General features: G+C 37.9%; 1 protein-coding gene across 3 annotated transcripts in view; it reads right to left on the reverse strand.

Moving 5' to 3' along the window:
- The window catches only part of AKR1D1 (aldo-keto reductase family 1 member D1), a 55312-nt gene that overhangs the window by 30776 nt on the left and 11424 nt on the right, over window positions 1-13112 (reverse strand). For all 3 annotated transcript variants that reach the window (XM_043967459.1, XM_043967461.1, XM_043967460.1), the window contains exons 2-3: window positions 10711-10878; window positions 3841-3957 (exon numbers count right to left, since the gene is read on the reverse strand). In XM_043967459.1, coding sequence (XP_043823394.1) covers window positions 3841-3957; window positions 10711-10878 — 285 coding nt within the window. The remainder of the gene's footprint in view (window positions 1-3840; window positions 3958-10710; window positions 10879-13112) is intronic.

Raw genomic sequence — 13112 nt, forward strand, 5'->3', positions numbered from 1 at the left:
TCATGGTCAGGTTCTGTTGTCTGCACATTTTCCCAGTCTATTTCTGGGCTTTGAACTTTATGTTAAAGTTGGGCTCTGCTTAACTTGGGGATAGAGAGGCACTATCTCAAGCTTCAGCCTTTTTCATGTTTTCAGAACTACTTTTGGAGTGTGTGTGTGTGTGTGTGTGTGTGTGTGTGTTTCACTGTTTCTGAGGTGGTGTGACTTGGGGAGAGCTATATTCCTTGCTCTCTAGGTATGAGCTCTGGTATTTACCTAGGAAAGGCCCCTGCTCCCCTCTAGTTGGCTCTTTATGTCTTTTCTTAGTAGGCAAAGCTTGATGCACATATCCATCTTTAACTTTCTCTGAAGTTTTATGGGTAGGTTGACTCAAGACACAGAACCGAGGCTCTTCAGTTGGGCTCATAGATATGTCCTTTGCTATATTGGTAATATTAAGATATGAGTTTTTTCCCCCAAGTCTTTGATATTCTCCTCTCTTTCAAAGGGGAGGTATCTTAAGATACATTGAGAATTGATCTGTCCAACTCTTCAATAGATTTATGGGCTCATAAATGTAGTTATCCTTAACTATAATAAAGATAGAAGCCCATCCATGGCTATATATCCTGTGAAACTCTCATCATATCCTCCCATGAGTTTGCCCTAGGAGGTCCACTTAATATGTTGAGGACCTTCCTTTTATTCTCTTGACATCACAATGATTTCAATGGAACATTTCTGCTATACACTGATTATCCCTTGATCTTGTTAAGTGATATTCCCACCATCTTTTTTTTGATCCTGCGTTCCTATGATGGCCTTTATTATATTATTTATCTCGTATGATTTTTGTTTATAGTGTGTTATAGCTCACTCATACCCACCATGCACCTCTCCATTGACTTTTACATGATCTCCAACTTAACATTTTTAGAGATTGTGGTATTCTACAACTTGGGGCCATACTAGAAGAATCTTAGTATCAAAAAGACAGGTCATTGATCCAAGGAGAAAGCTGGGGTCACTAACAAGAGTCTCTCTATAGGTAACAAGCTGGACCTTGTTGTAGACAGTTGATGTAGACTATTATTTTAAATGTAGTCAAAACCATTCCAACAAGTAGAACTTGTCAGAACTTGTGCTTTGCAGACTTTTGGAAATCCAATGAGACTTTAGAATAGGATTGTGTGGAGGTCAATAAAAAAGTCTGCAGTTACTGAAGTATAACCCAGTCTTTTCTTTTCTTTCTATTCTATCCTGCCCCCAGTTCACTGTCCACCTGCTTGGTCTATGAGGTATGTATTTATGGATTAACTCTTTTGGTTGTCCATTCTTTTGAATAATTACAGCCTTCATGTAGGGTCCATAATTCTAAATTCTATGCCAAAAATAAAAAGTCAAGCAAAACTCAAATTTTGCAATTCTTTGTTCTAGAAAATGACAATGTCCAAATTTGGTCCTTTTAACTTTGGCCAGTTAGAAGACTCCTAGGTAAATTCAGTATGAAAAATAAATTCCTAAAGAAACAAAGACTTATAAAGGATATTCATTATTAACACACAAAATGTGAATCTTACTATGGGTTTCACTGTAGGCTCAATCAATCAATAAACAAGCACTTATTAAGTAAGTACCTACTACCTTCTATGAATATGCAGCACTGGGGACACAGAGATAAAATAATCAAACAATACCTACTGCTAAACTAGCTATATTCTATGGGAAAAACAACATATATAAATATTGACAGAATAATTCCAAGGCATAGTTAGGGAGAGGAACACTGGCAGTTGGAGTGATTAGGAAAAGCTTCATGTAAAAAGTAGCGCCTGAGCTGCACTTTGAAAGAAGAGCAGGAGAGATTCTCTGAGGTGAAGGTGGGGAAGGATTGCAGCATAGGCATGGAGTATGGCTAATGCAAAGGCACAGAAATGGGAGATGGCGTGTCATGTGAAAGACAGGTTCAATTTGGCTATGTTATAGAATTCAGAAAAGAGAGGAATGTATGAGGCTAGAAAGGTAGAGAAGAGCCATGTCATAAGAAGCTTAAAAACCAGCTGAGGAACTTTTGCTTTATCCAAGAGGAAATAAGAATCCATTGGAGTTTTATTAATTAGGGGAATGATATGGTCAAATTTGTGGGGGTTTTTTTTGTTTGTTTGTTTTTTGGTGAGGCAATTGGGGTTAAGTGACTTGCCCAGGGTCACACAGCTAGTAAGTGTTAAGTGTCTGAAGCCGGATTTCAACTCAGGTCCTCCTGACTCCAGGGCCAGTGCTCTATCCACTGCACCACCTAGCTGCCCCCAAATTTGTGCTTCAGGAAAATGACTTTGGCAGAAGTTTGGCGGATTTGAATGAAGAAGGAAACAGAGAGACTAATTAGGAGGTCATTGCCATAATCTAGGTGAGGGGGCATGGAGACCTAAACTGAGATAGTGGCCATGAGAAAATGCATCAGATATAAGTAATGTTGTGGAGGTTTTGGGGTACAAGAGATAGATAGATGATAGATAGATAGATAGATAGATAGATAGATAGATAGATAGATAGATAGATAGATAGATAGATAGATAGGCCAGAAAAGCAGATTGAGAAAAAATAGTGAGACAGGTAGGAACAACACCAGAAGAGAGTATTGTCATGAAAACTTGAGAGGAGAATATACATAATTAATAGTGTCAAATAAAAGCTCAAGAAAGATAAAGTCTGAAAAAGAACATTAGATCTTTCCATGAAGAGAACATTGATCACTTTGAAGAAAGCAATTTCAGTTGAATGATGTGGTTGGAGACCAGATTGCAAAGGGTCAAGAAGTGAACTAGGGAAAAATAAGTGGAGGCTATGGAGATCAATAGCTTTTTCTAGGAGTCTGAAAGAGAAAAAGAATATGATAGCTTGAGGTGAGGCAATTGGGGTTAAGTGACATTAGGGTCTAGTTAAAGTTTTTTTTAATGGTGTGGGAAATGGACATATTTGAAGATAGCAATGAAAGAAAAGTATATGGGGAGATATTAAAGATTAGACAAAGCAGGGATGATTGAGGGGGCCATCAATTAGAGAACACAGGAAGGGATGGGATCAAGGGCATATGTAGAGAGGTTGACTTTTTTTTTTCCAAGGAGAAAAGCTGTCTCATCAGATACTGGAGGAAGGGACCAGAGATTAGAAAATAAAGTTGATAGGGTTTTGAGATGAAGAAAAGAGGAGAGAGCAAATGGCTTCAATTTTCTTAGGAAGGTAAGAGGATGTTCTTTTGAGAAGGCAGGGAGATAGGTTTGGGAACTTTCAGGAGACAAGTGTTGGAATAGCTTCTGTGGGGAATGAGACAGGAAATCAACTAGTATATAATAAGAAGAATAAGAGAGCCCAGTTGAGGTTAGATAATAAAAATTTAGAGAGTCTCCAGTTATCCCAGGTGTGTGACTTCCTCCAACTCCACTCAATAGCCCATAAGTAAGAAGGGAAGAGACAGATCATGGAAATAATGTAGAATTGGGGTTTTGGCAAGGGATAAGTAGTAAGAGGATAGAGGTGGTATAAAGTAAGGAATTCAAGAATAGAGGACAGTGTATAGTTGAATTGGTTAACATCAGCATTAAGATTGGGAAAGGAAGAAAGTTAAATCAGAGCAGGAATCAGAGCCTGAGAAAAGGTACTGAGGGATGGAGGGATTGGAAGTCACAATGAGGATGAATGGGTTTAGGAATGGGGGGGGGCAGACATAAGGAAAAATGGTATGATAGAAGGTTGTGGTTAAGGTTCCTTAAAAGTATTGAATTCATCCTATATATTTCAGGGTTTCTACACAGAGGTTTAGGCTGTGGGCAGAACCCACAGCCTGTGGGGATTTCCACTTACCTTTAAAGCCATTGGCGTCTCTATAATGTAAAGATCAATATAATCTAGCTGAAGATTGTTGAGTGTTTCCTCCAGAGCTGGTCGTACCATCTCTGGCATAAAGAAAGTAGGCCACAACTGAAATAGAACAAAGGAAAATTAGGAAACAAAGTCATCTGGTATAAAAAATTCCATGTTTCATAGTACCTGGTGGAGTTAGGTAAAGATAAAATAAAATGTTATCCATTTGTCAGAGAGTAAATGAGTTTATAGGACACCCATGGGTCATTGAAGAATAGTTGGACCAAATTTGTTCTTTCCCTGTCCTGGATGGTGTCGATGTCTCTATTGCACTGGCAACATTTTTACTTTCCATGGTGTTGCTGGTGAAAAAAATAGTTTGATTCAATTTGACAAGCTTTTGCCAATTGCCTACTATGAGTAAGAGGTGGTGTTAGGTGTTGGGGTCTCAAAGATGAAAGCAAAACAGTCCCTGTTCTCAAGAGGCTTATATTCTTCTGTGGGATAAGTATAGTATAGGTACACAGATAAAACATGTGCAAAGTAATTTAGGTGGGGAAAACACTAACAACTAGAGGGACTGGGAAAGTCCTTGTATAGTAAATGGCACCTGAGCTATTCACTGAAAAAAATTAAGGTTTCCAAGGAGTATAAATGAGAAGGGAGCATATTCTGGACACAGGAGACAGAGAGCTAGGAGATGGGATGTCATGTACACGTACATCAAGGAACCAGACAAACCTAGGTTTTATGAGCACGAGCAGCTGCTTGGCCGATGAAATTCTCACATTGATCTCAGAGCTTTCACAGTTGAAGTTGGCTAACCATGTGGTAAAGAAATGAACGTTTGCTTGACTGCTGACCTAGAAAATGGTAAGCCTTTGAAAGGAACTACTGATCATAGCAGACTTTCTCTTGCTTTCTCTTTCTCTTTCTTTCTCTCTCTCTCTCTTCCTCCCTCCTTCTCCTCTCTCTCTCTCTCTCTCTCTCTCTCTCTCTCTCTCTCTCTCTCTCTCTCTCTGTCTCTCTCTCTCTGTCTCTCTCTCTTTCTCTCTGTCTCTCTGTCTCTCCCTCTCTCTCTCTGTCTCTCTCTGTGTATCTCCCTCTGTGTCTCTCTCTTTCCCTGACTACAACTGAGAAAAGCCATACTGTATGCTTTTGGTGAGGGAAGTGCAGGGAGTGACCTGAAGTTTTCATCTAAATTTAAATGTGGAAACAGGCCCACATTTAACTGTGAATATAGTTCTCTTCTTTGCTCCTTTTAGCCCGTTCTTTCCTGCTGTTGGGTGAAGATGTATCCAGCTAGGCTTCTGAGGTCTGAGGGGTTGAGAGACTGACTCATCAGAGGGTCTGTGAACTGCAGAACATTCCAAAATTTTCAGACAACTGAACCCATTAAGAAATTAAGTGCAGGGGGCAGCTAGGTGGCGCAGTGGATAAAGCACCAGCCCTGGATTCAGGAGTACCTGAGTTCAAATCTGGCCTCAGACACTTGACACTTACCAGCTGTGTGACCCTGGGCAAGTCACTTAACCCCCATAGCCCCGCAAAAAAGAAAGAAAGAAAGAAATTAAGTCCTGAGTCCTAAGAGACCTGATTGATTCAATAGAGCATTGGATTGAAAGCAGCTGAGACAATGATCACAACTCTTCCACTGGCTGCATTACACTTGGAAGTAAAATCCCTGGGGTAAATGCTCTGTAGAAACTGTTTTTTATGTGAGCCCCCTCTCCTCTGGATAAAGGTGATAAAGGGAAGAGTATGCCTCTGGATGTTAGAGGGAGATATTTGTACTTAAGTAAATTGTACTTTAAGTAAATATTTCTTTGTAAAATCTAAGTGATGTTAATTGGTTAAATGATATCTGGACACTAATCATTAGTGATTGACATTGGACAGACCAAAATAGAATAGAGGTCTAAGGCTATAGCATTAGAGAAAAATATCCCCTCAAGTTGTCACCTATCTAGGCCCCTGAGGGAGAGATACAGTCTTATTCTGGGGGACTCAACTTGTCAGTCCAAGTAAGAGATCCTTAGTCTTTATAAAGCTTTCATAAATGATAAATGCGTTAAGGGTATATATCATATGGCCTTCTATGCCATGTACTGATAATGCTAACTTATTAGAAAGAATAAAAGACCCTTGCAAGAATGAAATAAGTAATCTAGGAAAGAAATCAGGAATAAAAAGATCCCAAAGATATGTAGAGGAATCCCAAACTGTATGAAGTTGTCAAGTTGACAATGACACAAAATTTCTGTGAACAATTTTGCATGACTGGAGTGAAACTATTCAAAGTTTTTTCCCCACAGAGGGAAAATTAGGATTTCCTAAAGAAAAAAATCCCATGTTTGATGAAAAAATGAGGATGACTTAAACACTGATATGCTCTTGGAGATCTATTGCAAAATACAGAGGAAGATACCATCATGTTAAGACTTTTGGAGGCAAAGTATGTGGGGAAGAGAAGGGAACAAACAATGAAGTGCCTATTCTGTGACAGTCATTATGCTAAAAACTTTACAGATATTGTCACATTTGATCCTCACAACAACCCTGGGAACTAGATGCTATTATTATCCCCATTTTTATTTGAGGGAACTGAGGTAGACAGGTTAAATGAGTTGCCCAAGAATTACAGTTAGCTTTTTGTGGTGGCTAAGAATTGGAAATCAAAGGAATGCCCATCAATTGGGGAATGGCTAAAGAAGCTGTGGTATGTGATGGTGATGGAATATTATTTGTGCTATAAGAAATAACAAGCAGGATGATTTCAGAAAGGCCTGGAAAGACCTATATGAACTGATGTATAGTGAAGTTAGTAGAACCAAGAGAACATTGTGCACAGAAACAGCAATATTGTTTGATGAAGAACTGTGAGTAACTTAACTATTCTCAACAATACAATGATCCAAGACAATCCCAAAGGACTAATGAAAAAACTTGCTATCTGCCTCCAAAGAAGGAAGTGATATTGTTTGAACATAGACTGAAGCATGCTATTTTTCACTTTCTTTCATTTTTTCTTTTATTCATATTTTTATATACAAAATGACTAATATGGTAACATTTTACATAATTGCATATGTATAACCTATATCTGATTGCTTATTGCCTAAGGGAGGGGTCAGGGAAGGGAGGGAAAAAGGGATAGAATGTGGAACTCAAAAGTTCAAATTAAAATGTTTATTATTATTTTAAAAATAAAATTATGTCCACAGGAATATTTTTTTAAAAAAGAATTACAGTTAGTAAGTGTCTGAAAACAAATTTGAACTCAGGTCTTCCTGATGCCAGGTCCTATGCTTTATCTACTATACCACCTAGTACCTAGAAAGAGGTACCTAGAATGAGGAGGTAATCATTAGAAACAATTGGTACAAGTTGCTATCTATCACATGTAGACCTAAAATTGTGGTTTGGTAGGTGGGCTATCTTTGTGGAAGCTGTATCAAAAATATTTTGGAGAGCCTGTCAAAATGCATTAAAACTACTGATCTCCGCTCATATCTATTGATTCTCTTGGAAATGAAAGTTTATAAATTAGAAGAAGCCATATTCCTGGCATGTTCCTTTGATTGTTTATGGACACTTGGGGGAGTGGGATACCTCTTTTTCTGATTTCAGAGAATTGTACCTGTTTGCTCTTCCCCTCCCAACTTGGAAAGTCCTAATCTTCCCTCCAATTAGAAATCAGATTACCTAATGTGGTATCTTGGCTAAATGATTAAATGTTTCCTTTTTTTGTTTGTTTGTTTGGGGTTTTTTTGCAGGGCAATGAGGGTTAAGTGACTTGCCTAGGCCCACACAGCTAGTAAGTGTCAAGTGTCTGAGGTCTGATTTGAACTCAGGTCCTCCTGAATCCAGGGTCAGTGCTTTATCCACTGCACCGCCCAGCTGCCCCTAAATGTTTCTTTTTAATGTATTGGTCTTATTTGATTATTTTTTTAATGTATAAAAGTCTGTCTACTCCTTTATTTGGGGTCCAGTGCCAAAGCTGAGGAAAGTGATTGTTCCCAATTTATTGGGCAATTGACATGCATTGCTTAGTAATTTGGAAGCTCAAAGAAAGGTCAAACCTTTGTTTCTTCAGTCATTTCATCTTTTACCCACCACACCAAGATCATCTTCTTTGTTGTGCCCTTGGTCCCATCCCTTCCCATCTCCTGAAGCTTGCCCCCGTGATCATTCTCTTTTATCTTTAGTCTCCTCTTATCCAATGAGCTCTTCTCTACAGTTATACCCCCAAATTAAAAACAGAACAAAAACCCTTTACTTAACCCTGTCATAATCTTATGTCAACCTATGGCAAGAATTCATGGACTCCTTTGGCCATCTAGTGGTCATTTGAGTTCAAATCTAGCCTCAGTCACTCACTAGTTGTTTGACCTTGAGCAAATCACCTAACCACTATTTATCTTAGTTTCCTCATCTGTAAAATCTGAATAATAATAACACCTAACTCCCAGGGTTGTTATGAGGGTCAGAGGAGGTAATATTTGCGAAAAGCACTTCGCACAGTGCCTGCCAAATAGTAGATGCTATACAAATACTAGCTAATTAGTATTGTCTATAGACCCTGTCTCAGAATAATTTTTAAAAAATTGGCAAATGAAAGAAAATGCTAACTTTTAATTAGAGGTTAGTGAAAATAAATATGTAGCTTTTTTCTTAACCAAATTTATGGACCCTTTGAAATCTATCTACAGATCTCTTGGGGTTCTGTGGAATCCGAGTTAAAAACTGATCTGTGGGGGCCTCTAGGTGGCGCAGTGAATAAAGCACCGGCCCTGGATTCAGGAGAACCTGAGTCCAAATCCGGCCTCAGACTGTGTGACCCTGGGCAAGTCACTTAACCCTCATTGTCCCCCCCCCCAAAAATAAATAAAATAAAAAGAAATAAAAAACAAAATAAATCATTAAAAAGGAAAAAAAAAACACGCTCTCTTGGGGGCGGCCAGGTGGCACAGTGGATAAAGCACTGGCCCTGGATTCAGGAGTACCTGAGTTCAAATCTGGCCTCAGACACTTGACACTTACTAGCTGTGTGACCCTGGGCAAGTCACTTAACCCCCAATGCCCTGCAAAACAACAACAACAACAACAACAACAACAAGAAAACACAACTGATCTGCACTGATTGCTTTCATGTCTTAATTCCTTATAGCCTGGCTTCTGATACCACTATTTGACTGAAGCTACTCCTTCCAGGATTACAGTAACCTTTTAACTGCTAAATCCAATGGCCTTGTATTCGTCCTTATTCTCATTGCCTCCCCGCCCCCTCCACTCCTGGCTTCTATGACATTCTGTTCTCTCCTAGGTTTTTTCTCACCTATGTCCTCCTTTGCTACAGACATCCCCCAAGGCTCTGTTCTGGGCCTTCTTTACACTCTTACTCTTTTTGTTTTCATTCTTTTTATTTTATTTTATTATTATTATTATTATTTTTTAGTGAGGCAATTGGGGTTAAGTGACTTGCCCAGGGTCACACAGCTAGTAAGTGTTAAGTGTCTGAGGCCGGATTTGAACTCAGGTACTCCTGACTCCAGGGCCAGTGCTCTATCTACTGTGCCACCTAGCTGCTCCTTATTATTTCTTTTTAATTTGTTTTATTTTATTTAGAATTTTCATTTTCCCAAATTGCATGTAAAACCAAATTTTAACATCTCTTTTAAAACTTTGTGTTCCAAATTCTCTTTCTCCCTCCCTCCCCATCCCCCCTTAAGAACTCAAGCAATTCAATATAAGTTATACGTGTATGGTCATGCAAAATGTTTCCACATTAGTCAGGTTGTGAAAGAAAACAAACAAAAAATTTCAGAAAAAGGAACTAACAAAAATTAGGATTCAATCTATATTCAGATACCATTAGTTCTTTCTCTGTAGATGGATTGCATTTTTCCTAAGTCTTGAATCACTGTATTGCTGAAAATAACTAAGTCATTCACAGCAGTTCATCTTATAATGTTGCTGTTATTTTGTATACAGTACACTCTTACTCTTGATCTGATAAGTTTCATGTGTTCAGTCATCTTTATGCATATAACTCCCAAATCTATATAATAAAACCTCATCACTTGCCCATATCTTTTACCTATCTCTGCCTGGTCAAATTCAACATTTCCAAAATAGAACACTTATTTTCCCACAAACTCATGTTCACTTCAATCTTTCTTATTTCTGTTAAGAGGACTTGCAATCTTTACAAACTATCAAATTGGGCATCACTGACTGCATAGGGAAGGCCATGATCTGAGGCCATTCTTGGATGCTATAGAAGAGTAGAGGACTTCTAGGCTCTTTTAAGTGAGTTCATGGATCAAAGACTGCTGTGGTCTTCTTTGCTCATACTTCACAACATTGTGGTAGCACAAAGAATTACTTAACTATTTATACACACCTTCGTTTGGGGAAATGGCTAGTTCTTATAAAAATGACTTCCCCTTCAAGCCCTTGCTGCACATCACTGTAGATTCAGGAGTAGATAGTGACAATTTAATTCAGAGGGACTGAAATTCCCCATTCCAGTGAAACCTTGTGAAGAAAGGGTAGATTAAGGGAAGGGATAAACTATTCCCTCTCATTTAGGTACAAACTCCTACATAAAAGAAAAATGACATTGTGGGAAAATTATGACCTTTTTTTCCCTCTCAATGGGCTGGCAACTAGAGAGGGATAGCCCTCTCCTAGAATTCCCTTCTTTGGGTCTCTGATAGCCCAAATAATGGTCTAGATTTCTTGCAATGGTTTAGCATAGTGCCTTACACAGATTGTTTTCAATAACATATAATGATTGATAGCAACTATTTTCTGAATTTTCTTAGCCCTACCCTGTCCCATTATCATAACAGAGTAAGTTCTCACTTTGCCACAATAGAAGATGTCTTCTCGTTTCACTTTTCCTTCAGCCATTTTCTTGTGAATTGCCTTTCCCACTTCATGTTCATTACCATAAGCCAAGGCACCATCAATATGGCGGTATCCAATATCAATGGCAGTCATCACAGACTGTGTGCAAAGGTCTTTAGTTTTCTGGAATAACAAGAGAAAAAAAACATGAATGGGACTTGACCCTAGATTGGTTATTTCTAAAAACATCTCTTTCCTTATATCAACTAAAATTGTTAATGGAGAACTCCATTTCCTTCCTGATCTTTTGAACCCATTTATATACATTATTGCCTTAAAAACTACTCCAAACTCCCTCATTTAGTGGAATGTGGTAGCTGCTTCAGTTACAAGAAGATGTTTTGGGGTGCCAGAAAAACACAGCCATGGAAGCATATAATCAATCAACTATGCAGTTGGTTCAAATGGAGTCATGTCCACATGTACAAATAGAGTAAGAATGCTTTCAGGTGGAGCTGTGTGACTACAGGGTAATCACTGAACCTAAGTTTCAGTTTCCTTAACTATAATAACACCTGTCATGTCTACTTCACAGAAAAATGATAAGAATCTGAAGCATCTAAAGTGATTTCTAAACTTTTAAAAGTTATGTGAAAGTCAAACATTTTCATAATTATTAGTATTATTATTTAATAATGGATAATAATAAAAAATGGTCTCAAAATGTCAGTTTTACAAACAGGAAACTCGTCCACTGCCATGTCAGTCAGAAGTAGTCAACTCAGAGCTACAACCTCTAGTGTGTTTTTTTGCTTCTTTTTTGTTTCTTTTTCTTTTTTTGCAGGGCAATGAGGGTCAAGTGACTTGCCCAGGGTCACACAGTTAAGAAGTGTCATGTGTCTGAGTCGGGATTTGAACTCAGGTCCTCCTGAATCCAGGGCCAGTGCTTTATCCACTGCACTACCTAGCTGCCCCCCTATAACCTTTAGTGTTAAGGAATTATCCAGTGCTAAAGATTTGATGATCTCACTTTCCTCCTGAGAATGATTATTACAGAATAGGGACCTCACTATTCTACTGCTAGTATAATTGTATGGGACTTTGTGCCCCTCAGAGATAATGTTTGAGGATCCTTCTTCAATTTACCTTTCACATGAAGTTGTTTATGTCTCTTTGGGTTAGAATTTGGGGCACTTGGGACATTTTGGGATACAAGGGACACTTGTGTCATCTAGACTTTGAACTCCTATGAAAATAGGGATGCCAGGTCAGGGCATACCAATCTCCTTATCTGTGGGTGACAGAAAAAAGTCAAGGGACTATCATCATGGCCATAGATTTGCTAACTGGACTTTTATTTGATACTGACATTATGTGGCTTCTACCTAGGAAAGGTGGTAATATCCTCTCAATCACTTTCTTATTCCCTTGATCTGTTGTCCCTCTTCAGCATACTGTTAAGATGGAGATCTTTTTTGAAGAGGTAATCCAGATGCAAGCAAGAAAAAAAAAATTTCTAAAGAAGTGAAAAGAAACTGAAATGAGTATCAGGAAAATAGGAAACGGAGGAATGGATTACAGTGAAGGCAGAAAGAAAAAAGAAAAGAAAAGGTGAACTACTGGAGCTAAAAAACATTGAAAGTTGATTCCAAGTCTTATTTGATCTCTAATATCCACATTTTCCTCAATGTATGTAGGAAAACACACTCTAGAATTTTCCAAACACCAGGTACAACACATGACTCTCTTGAGGGGGATGTGTGTGAAGCAATAGCCAAAATCATTGGCTATTTTCAACTACAATTCCTGTGAAAATATACTCATCTTTTGCAATTAAACAAAGTTTGAATCAGTCAACAAAAATGAGGAACCATGGTGAATTCATTTCAATTATCAGTAAATCTGACAGTTTATTTAATATAATATAAACAAAAGGGGTCAAATTGGAATTATACCTTTAAAATGGACAGGAGTACAATCTGTCAGTTATTATTAGTTAACATAGGCTCATGACCCAGATAAATTGAATTGTTGTGCTGGTTGCTGTATTTGAATTTGAAGTGGATAAAACAATAAAATAACCTTTGTATGGAAACTTAAAGCATACCATCTAATATATTTCTCAAAATTGTTAATTTTGGTAAATATAATACAAGAAGCTGTTTTAAAAACTGCTATATTAAAAACTGAAACAATCAGAATGATTATAGATAATTGCTTGAAATTTTCAAAAAGTACATTTAAATTGTCTAAATTTGTTGTCCCTAATGTTTCAAAAAGTGAAATGATGTCCCTTGTGATGGATATATACATAACTAATTTGAAGAAAAAAGTCTACTGAAACTGCTAAAACTGGTAGCAATAAAAATAGTAGAGACAGTTTAAATAGTAGAAATAAAGAAACAAAGTAAAAAGAT

The sequence above is a fragment of the Dromiciops gliroides genome, chromosome 5 (genome assembly GCF_019393635.1).
Source record: "Dromiciops gliroides isolate mDroGli1 chromosome 5, mDroGli1.pri, whole genome shotgun sequence".
In the NCBI taxonomy this organism is placed as follows: Eukaryota; Metazoa; Chordata; class Mammalia; order Microbiotheria; family Microbiotheriidae; genus Dromiciops; species Dromiciops gliroides.